The sequence below is a fragment of the Solanum stenotomum genome, chromosome 8, assembly GCF_019186545.1.
Source record: "Solanum stenotomum isolate F172 chromosome 8, ASM1918654v1, whole genome shotgun sequence".
Taxonomy (NCBI): Eukaryota; Viridiplantae; Streptophyta; class Magnoliopsida; order Solanales; family Solanaceae; genus Solanum; species Solanum stenotomum.
Genome location: NC_064289.1, coordinates 9748812 through 9774474, shown reverse-complemented (window position 1 = coordinate 9774474; position 25663 = coordinate 9748812). Strand labels below are relative to the sequence as shown.

Sequence of the window (25663 nt, the reverse complement as noted above, 5' to 3'; positions counted from 1 at the left end):
AAAAAGATATATTAGTACTATGCTTTATTGCTTAAGAATGCACCATATCTTACGATTTGCTATTGAATTTATGAACCTATGTTTTTATTTCCTATCACGTACCAAACTTGATAATATTCTGAAAACAATTCATGTATTGCAATTCAAAAATAATTTAATCAAAAGATACAACTTATTTAAAAGATGGTTTTTAGATAATTAATAAATAAATAGAATAAATAACAACTTTGTGAGCTAAATTTTAATCTTTCTAAAAGTAAAAAAGAATAAATAAGGAAAGCAAAAAAAAAATAGAAAAAGGAAGCTGATTCTGTTCATAAGCTCAGTCTAGGGTTTTTATACACTTCGCTACCATTTTCATTACAGTAGAAAGATTCTCTCTAAAACTACTTGAAGAAATCAGACTGCTTCCAGGTAACGTCGATCTCGCTTCTCTTGCTTTTGTTTATGGATTTTCTGTAATTAATTCGATTTTTAGCTTATGGTTTATTATACTTGATTAAAATAACTATCGGTAAAACAAATCCAGAATTTGTTGTGAGAGAAGGTTTTCTGGTAAGGTACTGTTTGGCGAATGAAATGGATATAGGAAATGAACTGAGATTGAATTATTTTGTATGTAAGTTGTAATGATTTCTTATTTGAAACTAGTTCAACTGGTAGGAGTGTTATTTCAGTGACACATAATGATAGACCCAAATCTTTCCTGGAAGAGAATAAATGAGGAAGAAGATGTGAATTTTGTTACCGCGGTAGTGAAGAATTATAAAATGTAGGTTATATCTGGTGTGATTTGTTTCATTGTTCAAGTTAGCTACTTCTTTATGTTGTAATGGTCACTGCAAACATGTATTTCTTAGAATGCCTTATTGTTGAATTTTTTGAGTGATAAAACTTTGTTCTGTTCGCTTCTTGGCGCATTTACTATTTCATATATAGAATCCATTTGCTGAAAAACTCTTGGTCTGCCACTGCCTACAAAATACCAAGTGTAATCCCACTAGTAGGATTTGGGGAGGGTAGGATCCCACAAAAGATTCATTTAGTCGACCTCCTATTTTTCACCAAAAATGTTATGATCCTGTACACAGAAGAAATCACTCAATTCTGTTGCTAGCTTTACATAATTGTAAAGAGGAATGTAATACCAATACACAAAATGGAGAGGTTGGAAAAAGCATAGATTTGTCGTAGGATTTAGAATGTACTTTCACCACTACCTTTGGCCTTCTGTGGGTTGTATGTTAAGGTCCTATGGTTCATTCAAACCTAGTAGCTTTTTCTCGGACCCTGTATATTTGTTAAAAATTTCTCTTACTGAGTACAAATAATTGATTTTGAACCTAGAAAATCATATGAACTGTGGTAAAATACCAAATTTGAACCCATAAAGATCAAATTTTGGATCTGCCTCTATGTCAAGACACTTGTCAGTTTAAAGCTTATCAGTTGCCTTGTGTTTGCAGTAAATATTTTGGTGAAATTCTTCAGGCAGGTTTTTTTTGAGAAGGTTTCTTCAGGTAGGTTTTGATTCATATAAAAGAGAGAAATAAGAGGTTTTGAATTAGAAAATTCAGAGCTCCACTTCTGTTTTCTTGTTTCCTTATAAAGAAATTCTTTGGGTTCTGCTTCTACAGTGCTGTCTTATCTCTTCCAAGTTTCTGTTTGATATTGATTAGAGTTTTATGCATGCATGCGATCTGAAAGGCTCTGAATACGACAAAAGGAATTGTTTAATTTTCTATACTTACTACTACTCATCCTCATTTTACATATAAAAAACTTTTCATTCTCACTTTTGAACGGTAATCGATAACCTGGTTGGATACGAGGAGTAAATGCTCTCGCATGTGTGTCTGTATGTATCTTAACTCAGCAGTCTTATATCACCTTTCCGTTGTATGTTCTGGCCTTTGTACCTCTGATGCTGGTACAAAGCAGGTCTGAAAGCTTGACATGAAGCTTTTGACATTCTAACTACTAGTTGCATTGTTTTCTTCAATGAGTTTGTTGTGTATGTTAGTTGTTGGGATAGTTTGTTGCCATGGTATAAGCTTCCGTGTAGTTATTTCAAAGTACTACTGTCATCTGATCCACCTTCCTGATGATTGATGAAATTTTTCTGGGCAGTCTGTTGTCTTTTCGTCCTGGTTTATCTAGACTGTGACTTCCCTCTCAATGGCCTAGGCTGCTTTATGCCACACAGCAGATTGAATTCATTTGTCAGGTTACTGAGACTTCTGAGTATTTCCTGCAGAAATTTGAATCGTCATCAACTTTTTGGGAACTCTTCAAGTGTCGTTCTTCATTTTGGGATGGGGGACACGGAATCTCTTCAACCATCAAAGAAAAGGGCTGCTGTAAAGGAACTATCACGAGATAATCCTGGTCTTGATGATGATAATGAGTCATCTGAACAGGAGAATGGAACTTTCAAGAGAGCAAGCGATGAGGTGATGGCAAATAGGAGAATCGTCAAAGTTCGTAAAGCAGCATCGACTACAACTACTCCTTCTTCTAACCCTTTTGCAGCGATCCAGTTGGTTCCACCTGCTAATACCAGTACAACTCCTGCCGTGACCACAACTGAAGCTGGGAATGGAACAACATCTTCCAAGAAACTAGAAGATTCAAATGATCAAAGTGAGGAAATTAAAAAGGAAGAAACAGATGTGAGTAAGGAAGCTGATCATGAGAAGGAAAGTGATGAAAATTCTAAACTACCAGAGAGCAAATTTGAGTCAACCGCTGATGCTAATGTTGATAAGGAGAAAGTTGATAAGCCTAATGAACCTAACAAACCTGAATCTACTGAAAAGAAGGCAGTGGGAAGTGAGAGAATTAAAGATGACACTAAGACGGTCACGGTAGTGGAGAAGAGTGCAGATGACATAGAAGTGGGAGGCAATAAGACAGAAATTGAAATGGAAAAACACGTTGGCGATGGAAAAAATGACAAGGATGCTGAAACTGCATCTTTTAGCTCGTTTCAACAGCTCTCCAGTAGCCAAAACGCTTTCACAGGACTTGCAGGAACTGGGTTCTCCAATACTACATTCTCATTTGGAGCTAGTTCAAAAGAGGGATCTCCACTAGGGTTTGGTTCTGAATCAGGTGCTGGTTCTGGTTCTGGGTCTCTCTTTGGAGTAAAAAGCGACCAGTCAATTATCGGTGTTAGTCTTCCCACTAATGGAAATGCTTCTCTATTCGGTTACTCAGGGTCATCTAATGTTAAAAAGAGCGAGGGAACTGGATTTCCTTCCATGCAAGAGGTTCCCATTGTAACAGGGGAGGAGCATGAAAAGGCAATCTTTACAGCTGACTCTGTGCTGTTTGAATATCTTAATGGAGGGTGGAAGGAGCGTGGAAAGGGAGAGCTGAAGCTCAATATTTCAAGTGGAACTGGAAAAGCTAGACTTGTTATGAGAACCAGAGGAAATTACAGGTTGATTTTGAATGCTAACCTTTATCCTGAAATGAAGCTTGCAAGTATGGATAAAAAAGGCGTCACCTTTGCTTGTATGAATAGTGCTGATGATGAGAAAGATGGACTTTCAACAATTGCTTTGAAGTTCAAGGATGCCTCTATTGTTGAGGAGTTTCGAGCTGCTGTGATGGAACATAAAGATAAGATAGAAGTCTCTTTGAAGACGCCGCCAAATTCTCCGTGAAGTTCAGATGACTAATAATTTTTGCAATGATGCATAGAGATTCTATTATCATCACAGAACCCACCTACATACATTTTCCCCTTTTCTACCCCTTTGCATAGTTTTAAAAAAAAAAAGTAGAGTATTTTGTCCATAGATGGATAACTTATGATCCTATATAGCAAGTAGTGTTAAACATTATGATGTTGTTTATCCCTAATATTTCTTCTCTCTTTTGACTTTTAGGGATATAACTTGTGGTTTAACTGCCTTTAATATTGCTTTATTATTCCCACGAATTGTAGACGCAACTCTAGCCTGATTTCATTCTATCATTTTCTGATGTAATACTTTCTTTTGCTTGTTGTTACTTGTTAGCTCCTTGAAATTACAAGTTCTTGAATTCCTATCTCAATTTAGATGGTGTGTACACAGCCTTACTGCTACCTTGTGAAGGTAGAGAGATTGTTTTTTGATAAACCTTCGGCTTAAGTAAAGCTTATCAAAAATCAAGCATGTAATGAAACCAAGTAGGGTATTTAGATGACAAACCAATAGTATTCCCATAGAAAACAGTGGCTTTATTCTTAAGAGGATATTGCAGAATAAACACGTTCTTGATTTGTTTTTATTGTGCTAAATTTCGTTTTCGCCCTACCAATCCATAAGAAATGAGTACTAATTAGTTTAAACAGTAATGCTAATTCTTTTCTTCAGAGAAATGTTTGGATCTCTTCACGTGCTATGATTAGCTCTTTACCCAATGCCATTTCCTAGTTCACGGGTCATGCAAAGACAGTGAAAAAAATATTCAAAAGTGAGTGCACCAGACAGATTGGCCTACTACGTACATTACAGCATTTTAACCAATTATAAACTGAGCTTCACGCAATTCCATTAATCGTATTCGTTTTTTTCCTATTAATCATATACTCGCATTGGTACATCGCGAGTCCACACCGAAGACTATGCAACTTTATACCTAGTCCTCAATTCGAGACTTCTGATTAAAAAATGAAAAATTACTTATTGGTTCGTTATATATTGTTTGTTAATTGACAAAACGAACAGTAATTGCCTTTAAATTTGTGTTTAGGGTTACATTACAGGATTAACCTTGTGAATTGTGATACTGCAGAATTCTATGCTTCTTCTGAAGTCTACAAAAGGATTAGAAAAAGGAGGCCAAAATTCAGAAACACACTCGTGAATTACTTTTCCATTTTCAAACTTGAAAACAGCATAAGAAAAAAGAAATTTATAAAAATGGGAACTACCACACACACACACACACCAACAGAAAAGGAAAAAAAAAGAAGCTAAAAACAATGAAGTCCAATAAAATATTCCAGACTGTAATAGTGCCATTTCTATGGAATTGAGTAGTTCTTGGTGCACATTCTTGAGCAGGATCCAACACAGTCATCCATTTTTCCACCATCTAAAAACAAAGAATGAAAAGAGAACATCAATTATAGAGCAAATACACCAAGACAAAGATAATGTACAAATAAAGATTACTCCCTCCGTTTTCAATTTGTTTATCTGGTTTTAAGTTACACAGAGTTTAAGAAAGTAAAGATAACATTTACATTTTCTTGTCTTAAACTAAAGATACATAGAATGTACCAAAAAAAAATCTTTAATCTCGTTGTCTTAAACGAACTAAAAAAGAAAAGTAAGACAAACAAATTGAAACTTACTAGGTTGATGTTTTGTGCTGAGAGCAGAACATGTAGAGAAAGCACAACCAAGCTTGCAGAAGTTAAGGTTCTTACTGTCTGCAACATCATTGTGTGAAGTGGGAATAATAGAGGAACTATTACCTGGATCAGAACTAAAAATGCATTCTTTTAAGCATCTAGAAGTACAAGTACAAAGATTCTGAGAAGGTTCAATTAAGCAGAATATAAAGCATTTCGAATAGCAATCCCTAAAAGTGGAAACAGAGGCACTGGACTGCCCTATAAACATCCCAAATGCCATTAACACAAAAACAAAAGCCCATAACTTCATTTTTCCTTTAACAACAAAATGTTCTTGGCCTATGGAAAAATTATACAACTGTAATAGCCAGTATTCACAAGTGGCATATATAGTAGTAGTAATACTAGTAAAAGATTGATCATTGTTTTGGTGGTAGCTAAAGTTGCGGTGACATGTGATGGTTTTTTGTCTTTGCTATGGCTGTTTTTATATTGGACTATTAGTATAAGCCGATCTTGGATTTGAAGTTTATGAGTTTATGTAACGTCCTCAAGTTAATAGTTCATATAAAGTAACAACTAGGTACCACAATTAATAATTACTTAACTCGTACATCATACTCTGCATCCACCACTGATTGTCTATTAGAGAGGTAGTTATAAAGGATAAGGCATATGAAAATGAGTTTAAACCCACCTACCCCTCCCTTCTCTTCCTCTATATACATGTTAATACTTGGAAGAGAAAAAAATAATCTATACAACCGACTGATCACAAAAAACAGGAAGAATTTTGATTAAAATCAAGGTAGGGTTTGCAAATTTCGACCATATTCAGAGAAAAATGTATCAAATAATGTGTTTTGAGTCATAAATTTTGTATCTTTTAGATAGTGTGCATAAATTTCATAAAGTACTTTAAGGGGTGGTTTGGTGTGATGTATAAAGGGAGTTAATTTTGGGATAAATTTTGAGCACCCTTTAATCCTTTGTTTGGTTGCACAACATGGGAAAACTTATCCCAGGATTAATAATTAGTCCTGGAATAAGTTATCACTATCTTTGGGTGGAATAGTAATACCGAAATAACTTATCCCGGTATAAGATAGATAAAATAACAAAAGTGACCCTTTAAACTCTTTTTATACCTCATTTTTTATATCCATATAAAATCATATATTATTTTAAATATCATGTATAATAATAGTTATGACTTTCACTACTCCTTATTTTTATTATAATAATTCTTCATATTTTTTAACAAAATTACACTATAAATATAATTTTATTTATGAATTTATTTGACTAATTCTTATGTTTATTTATATTTTAATTTAATTTCCTTACTATCGAATTACATATTTTTAATTGTATATTCTTTTAGCCACTTGAAAATTTATATTTTATATATCAATTAAAATGAGAGATAAAACGAAATGCTACGGTACTAATACAAGCTTCCCGTGTAGTTTTCTCTGAAATTAGTTTATATTGGTATTCTTTTTAGCTAGATATTTTGTGTTTATTTTTTTTATCTTCTTTTCATCTCATGTACACTAATTTCGGGAAGAATTCTATTGTTAGTTCACCATGAAAGATGATTTAAAAATGAAGATAACTTTAGTATTTTGCAATTTAAGAATGATACGTGTTTAAATGAAGTAACATAAATAATAAATCATTTTGTACTTTAACAAATTTAGATGAAAATTTTATTCTTAAATACATTTGGTACAATTATGGAAATGCACACACAAAAATATTTAAGCTAAATAAGACAAAAGTTTTATTTTTAAGAATAAACAACTANTTGTGTGAAGTGGGAATAATAGAGGAACTATTACCTGGATCAGAACTAAAAATGCATTCTTTTAAGCATCTAGAAGTACAAGTACAAAGATTCTGAGAAGGTTCAATTAAGCAGAATATAAAGCATTTCGAATAGCAATCCCTAAAAGTGGAAACAGAGGCACTGGACTGCCCTATAAACATCCCAAATGCCATTAACACAAAAACAAAAGCCCATAACTTCATTTTTCCTTTAACAACAAAATGTTCTTGGCCTATGGAAAAATTATACAACTGTAATAGCCAGTATTCACAAGTGGCATATATAGTAGTAGTAATACTAGTAAAAGATTGATCATTGTTTTGGTGGTAGCTAAAGTTGCGGTGACATGTGATGGTTTTTTGTCTTTGCTATGGCTGTTTTTATATTGGACTATTAGTATAAGCCGATCTTGGATTTGAAGTTTATGAGTTTATGTAACGTCCTCAAGTTAATAGTTCATATAAAGTAACAACTAGGTACCACAATTAATAATTACTTAACTCGTACATCATACTCTGCATCCACCACTGATTGTCTATTAGAGAGGTAGTTATAAAGGATAAGGCATATGAAAATGAGTTTAAACCCACCTACCCCTCCCTTCTCTTCCTCTATATACATGATAATACTTGGAAGAGAAAAAAATAATCTATACAACCGACTGATCACAAAAAACAGGAAGAATTTTGATTAAAATCAAGGTAGGGTTTGCAAATTTCGACCATATTCAGAGAAAAATGTATCAAATAATGTGTTTTGAGTCATAAATTTTGTATCTTTTAGATAGTGTGCATAAATTTCATAAAGTACTTTAAGGGGTCGTTTGGTGTGATGGATAAAGGGAGTTAATTCTGGGATAAATTTTGAGCACCCTTTAATCCTTTGTTTGGTTGTACAGCATGGGAAAACTTATCCCAGGATTAATAATTAATCCTGGAATAAGTTATCACTATCTTTGGGTGGAATAGTAATACCGGAATAACTTATTCCGGTATAAGATAGATATAATGACAAAAGTGTCTCTTTAAACTCTTTTTATACCTTATTTTTTATATCCATATAAAATCATATATTATTTTAAATATCATGTATAATAATAGTTATGACCTTAACTACTCCTTATTTTTATTATAATAATTCTTCATATTTTTAAAAAAAATTACACTATAAATATAATTTTATTTATGAATTTATTTGACTAATTCGTATGTTTATTTATATTTTAATTTAATTTCCTTACTATGGAATTACATATTTTTAATTGTATATTCTTTTAGCCACTTGAAAATTTATATTTTATATATCAATTAAAATGAGAGATAAAACAAAATGCTACGGTACTGAATACAAGCTTCCCGTGTAGTTTTCTCTGAAATTAGTTTATATTGGTATTCTTTTTAGCTAGATCTTTTGTGTACTTTTTATTTTTTTAATCTTCTTTTCATCTCATGTACGCTAATTTCGGGAAGAATTCTATTGTTAGTTCACCATGAAAGATGATTTAAAAATGAAGATAACTTAAGTATTTTACAATTTAAGAATGATACGTGTTTAAATGAAGTAACATAAATAATAAATCATTTTGTACTTTAACAAATTTAGATGAAAATTTTATTCTTAAATACATTTGGTACAATTATGGAAATGCACACACAAAAATATTTAAGCTAAATAAGACAAAAGTTTTATTTTTAAGAATAAATAACTACTGCTTGAAAAGAAAATATATATAAAAAAACACTAAATAAATTGAAGGGTATTTTCGTAAATAAACAACCTATTCTTAGAATTTATGTAATGCATAGTGTATTAAAAGGAACCAACCAAACGGTCAATAAGAAATAATCTCAGCATAACTTATCTCATCCTAACTTATCCATCATAACTAATCCCATCATAACTTGTATTCAAACCAAACGACCCCTAACAATTTCCTCTATTTTTCTTTAACTGCTTAATGTAATGTAATACACCCAATTTTTTTAACTGCTTAATGCAAAATAACTATGTTTCAAACTCTCAATACCAAACAAGTTAAGTTCATCATATAGAACTTCAATGTCCATAGGCAAATGGTTACTTGGTGTTGCTGGAAATAAACCAGAAAAAAAAAGGAGGTTCTAGCTAAGTGAATTAACATACAGATTGTTCAGACTTTGTATGCAAACCTGATGCATCTATATATGCCCTGAGTAGCAAATCCCCCGTTCAGAAACCACAAAATATTCTAACAGGTAGTAAGGTACACATCACCAAAGCTCAAATTTTGCAGAAAGCTATATATACATTTACTCTTAAACTTCCATGCAACATGAGAATTACACCATATTTACATTGAGAACGTCAAGGTTTTTTGGTAGAGACAACTGAAACAGTAGGCACCTTGTCGCATCTTTATGTACGGAAGAAACCTATACAACTTTGAACTTAAGAGAACACGTGTATACATACAACTTTTAGCTTAAGAGAACACATGTATATCTACAGTAAAACTTTCCAGCTGCTTGCTCTTTGCAGTCGGCTTCTGATTCAGAATCTTCTGGTCGGTGTGGCAGCAAAGCCACATACAGGAGAGTCTTGCTAAGGCTGCCCCACCAGCAACTCGAACCCTGTAAACCAAATTCAAATCAGCCCATATCTCGGATCCAGCCACCCTAGAGTCGAGGCTCGAATCATATCCATCTAGATCTGTTTCGGTTATCACCACTACAGCACCATCATCAAAGGCGAGCAAATTACGTCTAGCCAAGAACCTTGAACTCAACGAGATCATACTAGTCAAGGGGTTAGAACTGTATGTCTTTTCCACCATGATATGGTAGAAATCCTGGACAGCCTGGTTATTAGTGGAAAAACAGAATCAACAACAATAGCTAGAAAAATAAAAACCAAGTCAACTAGAGTATCTCATTAAGGAAGAAAAATCATGCATCTAAGAGAAAGGATCAATGAGGCAAATCTCTGAGACACCTGTCGCTGGGTAGAGGCCAAAAGCACCCTTGGACGAATTGACTTCACATAGTTATATGCATCATTTGGTGTCATCTGCTTGTACTTAACCTACAAAACAAAAGAAACTTTAGAAAGAAAATGTGTAAAGTGATTTCAAAACAATCCATTCAAACAAGTTCTAGTTTACCCACCAAGTAGCATAAGACAATGGTTGTGCTACGTCCTCGACCAGCCTTGCAGTGCACGTATGTACTTTGTCCATTGGAAGCATTTTCTTAAAAGAAAAACAAGAAAAGTTTACTTAAAAGACTTAACCTACGAGTAAACCCTCCTCTGGGCTCTGGCAGTACTTTAAACAATTCTGTTGGAATTTTCTATAGTTTCTGCCAGGGGAAAAGTGTAGAGGTTCAATCTTGATTAGGTATGAAGGAAGAGGAGAGAAGACAAGAGGAATAACATAGATATTTATTCAACCAAGGCTAATTCTATGGAATTTTGTGTTCACCCTTATTTGTTTTGACAGAAGGCAACAAAAGTGAAAACAAGTCAATATACAAAGTGGCAGATACCTCAAAAAGTACTATATCCAAATAGCAAGACCAGCACCTTAACACATGTACTCGATCACATTTTAAGTGACATAATCACAATTTAGTGAATTGAACAAATATTTGAATGGACCAATGTTCTGTTGACTTTTGCTTAACCATGACACGGCATTTGAATTTGTAATATATTTTTTATTTGATAAACATGTAGTTTAAAGTATTTTTGTCTAGTCTCAAGAATAAAATTTGATTATCAAAAAATCTGTGTCAACCCAAGAATTGGACACTTCAACCCTCAGACTGTCATTTTTTATATGATGGAGACAGCTCATAGTTCCAGAGTTTGGACACTAGATGAATCTCAAGATGGTAAGCGACAGTGATGTCATGACAAAATCCCAAAAGCATCCAGGAATTAAGGTCAAGAATGTTGACAATAAATCAACGAACTAGTTAAAAAGGGGATGGGAAGGTACTTACCATGGATGAACTCTACTGCTTGACATATATTATTCAGTGATGGCGCAAATAAGTAATCTCTTGTGGGGAGAACCAAATGACGAATACCATGAGCCTGCAAGAAATAATAGATAACAATAATGTGAAGAAAAAAAAACACTTGATCATGTAATGGGAAGGAAATTTAAGTAACAAATCCATAGTGTAAAAGTACATGAACTAGACAACTAGTTAATAGTGAAAAGTAAAATGTAGGAATTAAGAAGTAAAAAACTTAACTTGTACTGGGGTGAGGTAGAAAGTCAACACTACTGTATCCCATATTTATAGAATTGATATCAGTAATACCGTGAAGAAGATCAGACCACAATCGGTAAATAAAGGCCCTAAACAAGAATTGCAACGGACAAATAGACCATTCACCAAAACAAGTTAGGTGCATGTACATCGTCCTCAGCTAATGCAATGATACTCAACATGTCCTTAATGCGCATTCCAATTTCATAGGGATGCAAAGGAAATAAGAGGAAGGGGATGAAGGTGAAGCTTGAATGAAGACTGACTTATCATTTCTATTTTTTAGATGAGGAAAGACCGCATGAAGGAGAAAACTTCAATGTTGACTGACTTCTGTTTTTCCTTTTTGATTTTGTTCTAGATCGATAAGGAAAGACTGACTTATCTTTCTTTTCTTTTTTTGAGATAGAAGACTAACTTGTCTTTTAAGTTAAGCATAACAGAAAGATCAAAACAAATATCAGTAATAAAAGAACTAACCTCATATAAAGAAGTCGGAACTAAAGTCTCATATGGCTCATTAAGGGTGACAACACCGGAGACACCAAGCTCCTTAAGCCTTTTCACATCCGATGGGAAAGGGACAGCACCTAATAACACAAACTAAAGGGGAGATTAAGTCAGTAATACAATCTTGTTATGCAGTAAAATATTAGAGTACAACTACTACCCAACTATTCACTAAAAAATAATTGAAAGAACATGAACATCAATCAACCTATGCGATCTTCCAAGATGGTCAATGCAAACACACAAACTTAATCTCCAATATGAAGATAGATGCATATGGAGTTACGAGAAAAGAATTGCAGCTTATATCATGAAAGTTTAAGATGTAAGAAGACATTTGTTAAGATTCCTACATGCACCTCCTTTACCTCGCTGCACATATACCAGACATTCTACAACCTTGAACAAATAATTCAAACAAAACCAGTAAAACATAAAACAGATATGAGGAACGTCAAGTCGTCAACATCACTATACATACTCCCTCCAAAATCAGTCCTCTTAATTTGACCAGGATGTCGGCAAACATTGAAGTTTACTGAATTTAAAAGGATTTGATCTAGAGTGGGGATAGAACTATCTTTCTGATCAATGTCAACTTGTACTGATATAAAGGAGAATCTCAAGTCACCTTTTGGTACATAACATTCTAAAACTAATTAGAATATTAGAAATACTTCCTAACTAAAGAAAGTAAATATTTTTTCAGGAAACAAAGAAGGAAATGTAAGAGAGTTGATCGGCAATGGCAATAGTGAGAGTAACTTACTTAAAGAAGAGCTCAACAAATTTTCTATTGGTTCATCTTCCTGGATAACAATGCATCCATCTTTTGCCACATGTCGAAGTTGATGATTAAAGGCAAATTTCTTTTAGTAGATTATCACAAGAAAAATACTATTCCCCAGGTGTCATTGTCTTGTCAATCCAAGGACAGACGTATAATCATCTTTCTAATGCATTTGATACAGAGTACTATATCAATCTATTACATGCCTGTTTATTATTGACAAGCATGTCCAAAGACATGTTCTTTCAGGTAAAAACTACGCAATTGATATTTCTACAATTCAGTTGCACCCTCATTTTCTGAATAATCATGCATATAGTACTATTGTTCATCATTCATGACTTAGAAGTTCAGTAAGATGTTATAACAGTTCAACATCAGCAATCAAAGTAATCAACTTTAATGTAACTAATTTTATTTTTTTGATGAGGTGTAAATACTTTTTCCAGACAATGCCTTTCAGAAAGATCTATCCTGCCTCAGATGACAATTAATTAGAATGAATTTCTAATATAACTAGTTCAAAATTTTATCACCACATCACATAACTATTTGGATACGCCATAGGGATTGGACATTATACGCAAAAACATTCCATCTTGTCTAAACAACTATTGAAGCATACTGACATCATTTGCACAATGACAAAGATACATTTAAAAAGACCACGTAATTCACTACAAGTGTATGCATTAAAGGGGAACAACAATAACAACAACAACAAGGCATTCATTACAAGTGTATACATTAAAGGGGAACAACAATAACAACAACAAGGCATTCATTACAAGTGTATACACTAAAGCCAGGACAACAAAAAGTGTCAAAAGCTGGTATACCTCATCAATCCAGTCCCACCAGCGAAACTCCACTTGAATCTTGTTCCTAACAACATTGTAGAGAAGTGTCGGGTAAAACAAAGCCCGAGCACCAACTCCAACCATGACCCTCCTGACATCCAACACAACAATAGCATTCTTGCCACTACTACCACTAGAACACACCACCTTATCAGCAGGAAATGATTTCTCTGCCTTCTCTACCACTCCACCCATCTCCACTTCCCCATTCTCCAACTCTCCTCTCTTCTCTTCCTCTATATACATGATAATACTTGAAACAGAAAAAAAAATCTATACAACTGACTGATCACAAAAAAAAAGAGTAAAAAACAAAATGCAGAACCCACTTACCAAAGAAATTTTTTTAAAAAAGATTTATACAACGCACTGATAAACAAAGTGCAAATTCCACACGAAACCACAAGCTTTCACCTAAAATTCAAACTAAGAGACTTGTAAACCCAATATCATTCTCATCACTGTCTTCAAAATCAACATAAAATAAATGGATCCTTCTCTCAAAATTAGGCAAATTATCAGTGAAACGGATCGGGGTTGCTGAAATTGCAACAAAGGTTCGAACTTTGATTAAAATCAAGGTAGGGTTTGCAAATTTCAACCATATTTAGAGAAAATTGTATCGATCAGACGGACAAGATCTTGCGGAGACGGTTGAGACCCTTGATTTGGAAAATCAATTGAATCCGAATCGGTAAAAGAGTGGAGATAGCTTGGAATTGAAGAACCCTAGACGATACTCTACTTGGGAATTCAGATTGTCCCCTTTCTCTGTGTGTGTGCCACGTAATTTCAATCCTTTTTTAAAATATAAACTTAAAAGTAATTTTTGACGGTGACGTGGAAACCCCAAACGACAATTCACGAATCACGTTTAAGCCTAGTATTTCTGGTAGGGCCCTTATGATGAATTTTTTTTTATTTTTTTTTGGTTTTCCTACGGCACAGCACGGCACGTTCAGGGTTGGCGCTCTGAACAAAAAAAAAATTCATACCCAAAACTTGAATTTGTAATCTTTGGTTAAGAGTAAAATAATCACTCTACTGCACCACAACTCATGTTGGTCCTTGAGATGATTTCTAAGGACACATAACAACATGTTAATAGCTTCCTCGATACTGAGTCATTTTTGTTAGGAAGCATTTGATAAGGCTTTCGGATGCAAATTCAAATTTAGTCAAGTTCCAATAAAAGTATCGAACACAGATTTAAAAAAACACTAATCCTAGCTCTGCAGTCACTCTTCTAATATAGTAGGGAAAAAAGTATTTCTTTTATTGCTCCAAGGTGGTTCGAAACAACAATTTTAGGATGTCCAAGAATTCTCTTTTGTTTTTAAGTATTACCATTTTGTTTTAAAACAAATGTTGTTTTAATCTTTTTATTTTTTTAAAAAAATAATTAGTGTTTTCTTTCCGTTTAATCTTTATCCAAACAACGAAAGTATTACATAATAAAAGAAAGTCATAATACATAAACATGATCCTTAGTTTGGCTTCAATGGACAACTATGTCATCCAACTTTGAGTGTGCACAAGTAGACACTTAAACTTGTATAAAATTGAACAAGTAGACACATATATCCTACATGGCATAATACACGTTGGAAGCCATGTATGACACAAAATTGCCATGTAGCTGGGTGTCATGTAGGACGAATCTATTTGTTAAATTATATACAAGTTTCAGTGTCTACTTGTGCACACCCAAAGTTAAAGATCATAATTGCCAACTGACGTCAGGTTAAGGATCATGTTTATGTATCATGCCTAAAAGAAAACTACTACTAAAGAACTAGTACATCTTTTTAAGGTATATATGAAAGATAAGTTTAATGAAAATATATGATAGTAGACTTGAAATATCATATATAATACGTTAAGGATAATTTTAAGATATTTATGATAGATAAGTTGGTGAAAATATGTGATAATAGACTTGAAATATCAGGTGTAAATGCTAATAGAATTTTTTTTTAAAATTAAAACTTATCAAATATGAAAAAATAAGTGAGATAATAAAAGATTGTTGATCATTTATTAATGCTGGTGAAGGAGTTGTAATGTTTGGGCTGCTGGGATCACTATCCTGGGCTATGATTCTTGCATCTTATTGAGGGGCCTTAGCTTACTGTATAATTATTTTTGGGCTGTACCTAAGTAACCATCCTTATCATAGGAAATATACTATTTCATTTTTACTACTAAGCAATATGATTGTTTTTTCGAATTAGTTACTTAATATATAGTTATTTTGGCTAATTTAAGACAAAAGTAAGTTCCTTCTTTACTTTTTCCTCTAACCTCCTCTTCTTTTTTTTCAAATTTTAATTCGGTGTTGGTACAGAGAGTTTATGCACGCATGAATGTAACAAATACAATCGTCTGATATTTTAAAAATATGTTAAAAAAAAAAAGGTGGAAACATATAATACAACTAGTAAAATTAATATCACATAATTTATAAAATAATACTTACAATCTATCCGTCATTAAAATTAAAACACTATATTATCTTACATACAAGATTACGTAGTAACGAACATTAATAATGTAAAGGAAAAGACTAATTATAACATCTTATCAAATATCCTTCAATCAATCATCTTTAATTTGATTTTATAATTTATCCTTTTGCCTCCAGGAAGTATTGCTATTTGATATTGTAGGGAAATTAGATGAACATCAACATGAGATATTAAATTTTCTAATAAATAAATAATATTTATATGTACTAGCAAATACTTATAATAATAACTTTGCAGAAACATAAACAACAAAGTTTAAAACATGTACTAAAAAACAACAATTACTATCATAAGCATAAATTAATGACTTTAAAAAAAATATACCAGGATCTATAACAATAGAATGAAACAGAAAGGAAAAAAATTGAGCCCACTGAATGCACGGTGTCCCCTTAAGAAAATTATTCCCCTCTAGTACCCGAGGTTTAATAGAATAGATCCTCTCAGGATGGAACGATTTTATTCACAAGTATATTGATACAAAAACAATGGTGTCAGTGAGCCATTCAACAGGAGTAAAGTACTTGAATATTTAATTGTGCAAAAGAAGAAGTTTAGAATTTTCATTATTTTAAAATGAGAGGAAATCCCTCTATTTATAGACAACATAAGATGGTGTGAAGGAATGTTTATTGTGCCTTATCGGAAATGTCACAACTCTTCGAAAATGTCAGAACCTTTCATAAAAGTCACAATTTTTCATAAAAGTTGTAACTCGTCATAAAAGTAGTAACTCTTCATAAATGTCACAACTTTTCATAAAAGTCACGTCTTTTCATGAAAGGAGATGACTATTTTTGGGTAACTCTTCATAAAAGTCAAACTCTTCATAAAAGTCATAATTTTTGATAAAAGTCACATCTTTTCATGAAAGGAGAAGACTATATTTGAAAATAAATAAATTTAAAAGGAAATTTTTAGCTGGTGATGGCGCCACGTATGCAGACCTAGGGTTCTCTTTTATATAAATATATGATTCAACAAATACAGACGTTTAACACTTAAAAATAATACATACAAATATAGGCACATAGGTGGAAACACAGGATACAATCTAAATCCACTATGAAATATGAATCCAATAAATATAATACATCTCAAAGAATATATAAATACAGTTGTTTGATACCTCAACAAAGGGTGAAAATTCAAAATACAGATAAAGAGGGTGGGGGAAGATAGATTTATAGATTGTTAATTATATACCCAAATGATAGTCATGTTTGAAATTTTCTCATTTATTTATTCACATCAAAAGAAAAAAGATCTGAAACTCCAATAGTTGACACACCACTATATATTATAATATAATATAAGTACTTCCTCCATTTTATTTAGTGTCTCTCAAAAGAACGATTTTTTTTAAGACAAACTCTTTAGTTTCAGCTTTTCACATAACATATTTAAGTCATCAGATTAAAAGATAATTTTAATATATTTTTATATATCTTTAGTTTAAAACCACGAAATTAAAAACAAAAAAAATCTTTAATGTGAAAGGGAGGGAGAGTACGAGGTAAAACTATATATGTCATTTACTATATATGGCGTTTACTTGAAGAAATGCTGATTAGAGCTTTAAGAAGGATTCGAGACTGGACCATTCAACAAAGGTGGATCATGCATAGGCAATAGCTCACTTTTGCTTTTTTGTTTTGTCCTTTAATTTTCTACACTAACTTGGAATATTAATTGGATCACAATTTTATATGGATGTGATGTGAAAGGGTTATATATCCATATATATTGAATTATATAGATTTTAAAAGAAAAGATTTTTTTAGTCTTCTAGAAGGAAAAATATCGCAAAGAGAAGTTCATGATATCTCTTTCAGATGAATTATCAAAAATTTAAAATTTATGAATCATGAATTCATATAACAATATAATTTAGTTATTCTATTCATATATTTAATATATCTCGAGAGATCTAAATAAAAGTTATTTGGTTTGTTCGAGCCAACGCCTCTGACATGTGACAAGAGTCACATTTTTTTATTTTTTGTTACATAGAATTCATTCAACTTTAATGATTATTGCGGAAAATTATTTAACTTTTAATTTATCACACAAAGTCATACTTCTATTTTTTGTCATATAAAATCATTTAATTTTGTCCAAATTAAATAAAAATAAATTTCACCTAAGGTTTTATATCTCATAGTGTACATTTTATATGTGGATCTAATTTGATTTCAATGTGGCTAACATATTCGACAATTTAATTGGATGAAACACGTTGTGAGAGTGACTTTCCTTTAGATATCTATTTTTGGGTGGGTCAACTCTATATTTAGTTTATTCCATATTAATAAACTACAAGATCAAGACAAGGTAAATGTAGATTGGACCTCTTCTTCTTTAAAGTAAGTTTGTAAACTTGTAGATTGATCTAGACTTATTAAATTGTTTTCCCACACAATCCCACCAAAAGAATATTAAAACAAAATAAAATTATGAGGCAACTTCAGTTATCGAGGATATGATCTAGATATATAGGAGAGTACTTAGGCCGCAGATAGTAGCAGAGCCATCTTATAGTTAGGGATTCATCCAAATCTCTTTCGATGGAAAAATATATTATTTATACATGGTTAAAATATGTTTTTAGCTATATAGTAGATATTGAACCCCTTCAACTATTTCGTGTGTCTATGTCTTCAAATTTTAAACCCCCTTATTAAAAATTTTGGCTCCACTATTGGACATGAAGGGTGATGGTCAAGTGTTCTGGCATGATTCGTTGTCATGGAAAAATCCATTTGCTTATAGCACTACATAAAAAGTTTGATAGTTTTGGCAACATCGTATGTTTTATATATTGGAGATTTCAAAGATTTTAATTGTCTTTATATATATATATATATATATATACACCATATTATAGTAAGCTAAGCATGATGTGGACAACTCGTAAATATATAAGATATGTAAAATACTTTGCCACAGCTAGTTTTAATCTTTTGTTACTATAATGGTAGTATAAAACTTGTTTAAACTAATTAAAATTATTGTACTCGTGCTTTACATGCTTGATTTATTAAGTTTACTCGAGTTGAGGGTCTATTAAAAATAATACTCTTCTTATATTCATTCGCAAGATAAGATAAGATTGCGTACACACTACCATCTTCAAACCCCGCGTATAGGAATAAACTTTAAAGTGACGAAAATTGTGTAGATTTTTTTCGTTAGTTCCCAAACTTTATTAGTCACTAGTGGTAGCAATTGGACGGATTGGGTCAAATTTGGACAGGCTGAAAATGGGTCAACATAAAATGGGTTATAATTCAACCCGCTCATATTTGATATGGATAAAAATGGATGGGGTAAAATATTAGTTTACTCATATTTACCCATATTTTCATTATAGATAGTACTCTACTTAAGAATTCAACATGAAGAAAATATTTTAGTCTTTTTTTTAGATGAAAAATATTGAAAATGCGTCATTTAGTTTTGTTGTATCATGAAAGTAAAAAAAAAATCGTATAACTTTTCAATATAAAATAAATCTATGTAATAACAAGGGGAAAATATTTTTAATTTCAAAGTAAATGAATATTTGCATTTTAGGACTAAAACATGCTTAATGTACTTTAAGCAATGTCAATACTAATACATGATTTGCTTATTTTACACTATTATTTATTATCCAATATAAAATTAAATAAATAAAAAATATAATTATAATTAACAAAAGAAATGTACATTTAAAATATATATTTTTGAAGGGCCAAAAACTTCACATGTTCAATTATAGAGAAAAATAACTAGTTCGGTAGAAGAACATAAAAGGAAAAAGAAGTTACAATAATTTTAGTGATATCATGAATTTTGAGTGAATAAAAGTTAGAAGTTTAACTCATTTGGCTAATTTATATTTTATCCATAGTTTACCCATATTTTTATGGGTTAAATATGAATATCAGTTTATATTTTACCTATGTAAAAAATTACTCATCCAACCCATTAAAATATAAACGAATTAGACAGATTACTAAAATATGAGCTCATTTTACCGACACTAGTCACTGCCATAGGATTCTCTACAGCTGGACAAAGCTGCTACAGGAAAAAAGGAAAAGAGGAAAAAGAAGTAAAGTTGTTTTTAAAACAGAAAGGAATAAAGGGAAATGGAAAAAGGAAAACCGATTAAATTAATTTAAATTAAATGGGAATAAAGGTAATCTTCTTGTTTTTTGACAAAGACTAACCCTACTATAGATGACTTGCCATAAAGGCAAAATGTATGGTTCAAATTGCAGACGTGGTAATGCACGCATGTTATGTTAGATGAGAAAAGACACAAAAAAATAAATAATGAGAAAAGATAAAAAATGTTTCCCATTGGTGTTCTAGATTTGCGTCACGTATGACCTATTAGCGTTGTTTATCAAAGATATTTTCATCCTCAGAAGTCAAATTTGAGACTTTTGATTGAGGAAAGAGCAACTTCATTCACTTCATCACGTAAGAAATGATAGTTTTTTCAATTATTAAACGACAACTGAAATTCGATTATTCTTTGTCCATTTTTAGTGTTGTTAAATCAATTAGTATAATTTGTTTGTCTTCGCATGTACTTAAGTGCTCGTTTGTACGAAGAATAAGGAATAGTTATTAATTTCGTAATTAATTTAAGATACGTTTATTTTATGTTTGATTGAGATAAAATTATAAAATAATTTATTTTGGGATTATAGTGTTATTTTTATCCCATATTAAGAATGACGGAGCGAGTCACAAATATAAAGAGATATTAATATGGTGCAAAAGAGAGAAATAAAATACCCTCTAATTAAAAAAATTCTTAAAAGGGTGGGCAAAACAAAACACACATTTGATTCCTTTTTATTTGTCACAATTTCTTTTTTAAAGTAAAACTATATGAACTTTGACTAATAATTTAAGATGTATTTTTCATCATTATTGATATGAAAAAAATTGTAATTTCAAGTACTTTTTGTATAGTTTTTGAATGTCTAATTTTTTATTTTTAAATATTAAATTAATGCAAAACTTTGAAAGTTAATACTCTAAAAAAATGTAACGGGACGGCTAAACAGGAACGGATGGAGTATAACAAGCAAGATGGACCATAGAGAGAAATTTCTTCCTCATTAATACTTATTATTGATTTGTCAGGAAGAAGAATCATCTTACCAAGTTGATTAGCTAATTAATCTGATTATAAAGTCAACTCCAACATTATTGTAATGATCATTAATTAGTAATAATATGTTTAATTGAACAAATTCAAGCATTAGCCACCGATATCATCGATCCACTTGCTCTAAACCATCCATTTTTCAACTTCATTATTTTGAGAATGTATAATAGCTTCTTCCCATATTTTTTAATTAAGATTTTTGCAGATAATTATTCAACTTTTGATTTATTACAATTATGTCAATAAAATTGATTTTTGTAACGAAAAAACTATTCAGCTATGTTTATATCTTAAAGGAAATTTAAAAATATCCACAAAATGATATTTTTTTCTTTTTCTTCGTATATTTATTTTGAAATCCCACTAATTCAACATTTTCGATAAAATGTTTTGTTTGACTCTACAAACACAAATATCTCCAGGGGCGGACCTAGAGTCTGTCGAGGGGGTTCACCCGAACCCCCTCGGAAAAAAATTACGTTGTATATTTAAGGTATTTTAAAGAATTTTTATGTTTATATATTGATTTTGAACCTCCTGAATATAAGATTAGAGGTTGACTTAGTGGTTGATGGGTTCAAACCTCAAATCTTAAGCACTGCTTTTTTTTTTCAAACCCCCTTATGAAAATCCTGATTCCGCCACTGAATATCTCTATAAGAGTACCAAGCAAAAACGTTTTTTTTCCTCCATTAGCTTAGCAAAAGTGTGACACAATAGTAATCTTTAACCATGACTGCAAGGAATTGAATGTCAAATGTAGGCAGTAGGCCAATACTACTTGAGACAGAATAGTTTTTTTAAAAAAATTTATATTTGCTATCTGATAATCGTATTAAGGTTTGATTAATTCAAATTTGCATATTACATAACTCACTGTTAAAGGCGGTGCTTCCAATAAAATTAAAAAATGAGACGGATCTAGGTAGAAGATCTCTAACCATGACTATAATGCAATAACAATATGTAGATAGTAATCAATATGGATCGTGGTGAAATGGTTGAGATTCCTCTATCCTTGACCAGAAATTTCATATTCGAGCCCTGATATGCCGAATGAAAAAAGAAGACAATATGCAGATAGTAAACCAATTCAAAACTTGAAACACAATACACAACTGTACATGCTAAAAATTAGAGCAATCATGCCAGAATAATTGAGCATCTTAGAAAGGAAATTAAAAGGACAAAAAATCACTCTCATTCTTAAAACTAAGTACTGATTTTTGTCATATTTCCAAACAACAACCATATTGAACATGACCACTATATTCATCAGAAGTTTCTACTTTTGTCCATTTTTTCACTTTGCCATCACTCTCCACATCCAAATCCAAATCCAAAGCATAAATACTATATAGTTCATCTAATTGGCCCCTTCCCACCAATATCAACTTCCCTTGACACGCTGTCAAATATGCCACGCTAGTAATCCCTGCTGGCAACCCCGCCAACTTCTGCCACGTAGGATCTTCCTTCACTGCCACGTCACCGCCTCGGCACATGTATAATCTTCCATCATCACCTTCAATGCAACTATGAGGAGAAGTGTTGATCACACTCAAGAAGTTATCTTCCAGTCGCCACTGCCACGTGGCGGTGTCGAACACCTCAGCATCATTCTCGAAGTGACCTTGCGCCCACGTAGGATAACCGCCGATGACGTGGAATTTACCTTTGTGAAATACAACCTTACATTCGTCTCTCTCCATGACCATGTCAGGAAGTGTAATCCACTCGTCTTTAACGACGTCGTATGAGAGTGCTGATTTCATAGCATTCTTTTCGTCATCGTGGCCACCGGCGACGACGATCATTCTATCGGAATCCGATGCACATCCGAAGAACGACCTCTGCTGACCTGGCATATCCGCCCCACGACGCCATGACCCGGATATGAAATTGTAAACGAAAACACAGTCCATAACCCGCCAAGTATCCGGGTCACACCCGCCAATCACTACTAAATCCGACCCGACTCCAACAATCCGGCAAAACCTCGGCAATCCATCAATCAACTCCGGTATCGGCGGCAAATCATACCAGGAGCCGTTTTCCGGGTCACATACAGAGAGCCGGTAAACCTGAGTAGAAAAAAGTACAGTATCACCCTCTGGTTTTTTCACAGTAGCAACCATAGATTGTACCATGGCTAAAACGGTTCGGGTCAACCCGGAAACTTTCCGCAGGCGGCGAAACTCCGGCAACATGATCTCGCCGTTCCATTTTTTGCATACTGAAGCTGCTTTAGAAAATTGATCAACAGGGAGACGTATGAGACATTCAAGAGCTATTTCATTAGGTATCCCCGGGATCAGGTCCATGGCTCTAGCTCGCTTTTTTGGTATATTATGATTTGGTCGTAAATTTGTATGGAAGAAAATATTTGAAGTAAATTTTAGTTATGTTTTTTCAGATTTAGTAGAAAGGGAAATAAAATCATGAATTTATGGGGGCAAAATGAAAGGACATAATTTATGGAACATTGGTTTGACAAAACCGTAAGCGTGACACAAGTTAAAGAGTTTACTTTGTGAAGTAGCAGTGGGGGCAAAGGGGAGGGCACAGAGTCCAGAGAGGTTGTTTTCAGAGTAATACACACAACACAAGTAGTGCAACTTGGTGAATATGGCTATAATCAAAATTATAATTGGCTGGCTGCTATAATATTTATAGAGTTACAGGCATATAACGCGTACAAGTTCTTGCGATTGTCACGTGCCATGACATCATTTTTTTATTTTTATCCAATCTATATTATATTGTAAAGTTAAATTGTTCCTAATTATAAAATGATGACATTATTTTTGAGACAGATTAGAAAAGAAAAAATCGTCAAATAAATTGAGACAAAGAGAATATCTCATAAGTCATATGGTCTCTACATCAAATATATAGCTAGGTTTATAATTGTAAAATAATACATTTATGTTAAGACTATATTTTGATTGATTAATCATGGTCAAACAAATAATTATGTGGCATAATGATCAGTGAAATGAATTGAGAATCAGGTTTGACATTTGAATCCAGAATCATAATGAAAAAAATTATTAAGTACTAATTTCTTCTTATTTCTTCAAGTTTTGATAAATAAAATTATAGGCTAAAGTATTCATTACCTCCTGAACTTGAAGTTTTTTATTCGGTGTATATCTAAACTATATTCCATTTTAATTACCTCCGAACTTGTTTATTCCTCCATCGCGTACACCTTTATTGTCCACTTGGCGTAGAAATTAACAACACGCTCTACTAGGCGCATGAGGAAGTGATTTTTTGCCACATCATAAAGTTACAATGGTAAAAAAATGTAAAATCTTCATTTTTCTTTAATATTTGGCATATTTTAAACGAAAAATAGGGCAAAATGTAAATGAAGAGTTAAGGAAACAAAGATTAACACTTACTTGATAAGAATTTCAGACAAATTTGAAATTTAATCGACCAACTTCACGTCTAGAAAAACCCAAATCCAGAAGGAGTTCCGCGAAATCAACCCTTACTCAAAAATAACTTTTAAACAATGAATGTTTGATATTTATCTTTTGCCATATTAATTTATCTAGGTGACTATTATTTATCCAGGTGGAAATCCGCATTACCATTTTTGCTAACTGTTGCGCGCGTGTAGTCACAATAGGAGCAGGTGGACAAAAAAGGTGTACGTGATGGAGAAATAAACAAGTTCGAGAGTAATTAAAATGGAATATAATTTAGATGTATACCGAATAAAAAAACTTTAAATTCAAGGGGTTAATGAATACTTTAGCCAAAATTATATGATATTTATGCTAGTGTAGGTTGTACTCATTGGAGTAAACGCTGAATGTGAATAATTTTCTAATGGTTTCTTAGTCTTGGTCTTTTATTATTTAATTAACTATATTTGCTACTAATTTATATGCCTATCTGACTCCATTTGTTACTGTTTACTGCTTGTCACTAATAAAATAAAGGGGATAATAATCCGGAGTAAATTGACTTTATGCTACTTTACTTGTCTATTTTTTTTAATTTTTGTATTATTTGACATTTGGTATTCATTTTGTAGTTTTGAATAATTTGAATTCACATGAAATCTTTTATACTTTGAGAGAAAGCACTTTCTATAAAAACGATTTATTATACATCATATATTTGTCGAACCCCTTTCTAGTCTTCTTATCCTTAGTTCCCCTTTTCTTTTCTTCTTGCCCTATCCAATGTTAATTAGGCATGTTTCAGCATGCTGCTTTGATATTTTTGAATTTCAAACTAACATAATTTAATTAATTTTGCCGGATCTATACGAAATCAAAATGGTCATATATTCTAGGATGATTCAACTTTAATAAGTTGAAAAAATATTAACAAATT

At 32.2% G+C, this 25663-nt stretch overlaps 4 protein-coding genes across 4 annotated transcripts; 1 reads left to right on the top strand and 3 right to left on the bottom strand.

The window, feature by feature from the left end:
- Positions 1-258: 258 nt before the first annotated feature.
- Positions 259-4065, top strand: LOC125874795 (nuclear pore complex protein NUP50A-like). Its single transcript, XM_049555826.1, has 2 exons — positions 259-414; positions 2258-4065. The coding sequence occupies exon 2, from the start codon at positions 2316-2318 to the stop codon at positions 3669-3671; it is 1356 nt and encodes a 451-aa protein (XP_049411783.1). The 5' UTR covers positions 259-414; positions 2258-2315; the 3' UTR covers positions 3672-4065.
- Positions 4066-4881: 816 nt separating this feature from the next.
- On the bottom strand, positions 4882-5736 carry LOC125874835 (thionin-like protein 2). The gene is made up of 2 exons (XM_049555865.1): positions 5354-5736; positions 4882-5091 (listed from the first exon to the last, which is right to left on the bottom strand). Exons 1-2 carry the CDS (start codon positions 5664-5666, stop codon positions 5021-5023), a joined length of 384 nt encoding a protein of 127 aa, XP_049411822.1. The 5' UTR covers positions 5667-5736; the 3' UTR covers positions 4882-5020.
- A 3710-nt stretch (positions 5737-9446) lies between these two features.
- Positions 9447-14382, bottom strand: LOC125874804 (phosphatidylglycerophosphate phosphatase PTPMT1-like). The gene is made up of 6 exons (XM_049555835.1): positions 13583-14382; positions 11924-12046; positions 11168-11261; positions 10331-10413; positions 10158-10247; positions 9447-10023 (listed from the first exon to the last, which is right to left on the bottom strand). The coding sequence occupies exons 1-6, from the start codon at positions 13847-13849 to the stop codon at positions 9649-9651; spliced, it is 1032 nt and encodes a 343-aa protein (XP_049411792.1). The 5' UTR covers positions 13850-14382; the 3' UTR covers positions 9447-9648.
- An 8066-nt stretch (positions 14383-22448) lies between these two features.
- On the bottom strand, positions 22449-23712 carry LOC125874800 (F-box/kelch-repeat protein At1g80440-like). Its single transcript, XM_049555832.1, has one exon. The coding sequence runs from the start codon at positions 23626-23628 to the stop codon at positions 22534-22536; it is 1095 nt and encodes a 364-aa protein (XP_049411789.1). The 5' UTR covers positions 23629-23712; the 3' UTR covers positions 22449-22533.
- Positions 23713-25663: the final 1951 nt, after the last annotated feature.

What these genes read in the sequence shown, in the direction of transcription:
- LOC125874795 (XM_049555826.1), top strand. Translation starts at nt 2,316, where the DNA reads ATGGGGGACACGGAATCTCTTCAACCATCAAAGAAAAGGGCTGCTGTA.
- LOC125874835 (XM_049555865.1), bottom strand. Translation starts at nt 5,666, where the DNA reads ATGAAGTTATGGGCTTTTGTTTTTGTGTTAATGGCATTTGGGATGTTT. An exon ending in CAGCACAAAACATCAACCTA is followed by an intron (nt 5,092 to 5,353) that starts GTAAGTTTCAAT and finishes CTTTGTTTTTAG; the next exon opens with ATGGTGGAAAAATGGATGAC.
- LOC125874804 (XM_049555835.1), bottom strand. Translation starts at nt 13,849, where the DNA reads ATGTATATAGAGGAAGAGAAGAGAGGAGAGTTGGAGAATGGGGAAGTG. An exon ending in GGTGGGACTGGATTGATGAG is followed by an intron (nt 12,047 to 13,582) that starts GTATACCAGCTT and finishes TCTCCCCTTTAG; the next exon opens with TTTGTGTTATTAGGTGCTGT. An exon ending in TTCCGACTTCTTTATATGAG is followed by an intron (nt 11,262 to 11,923) that starts GTTAGTTCTTTT and finishes TATTTCTTGCAG; the next exon opens with GCTCATGGTATTCGTCATTT.
- LOC125874800 (XM_049555832.1), bottom strand. Translation starts at nt 23,628, where the DNA reads ATGGACCTGATCCCGGGGATACCTAATGAAATAGCTCTTGAATGTCTC.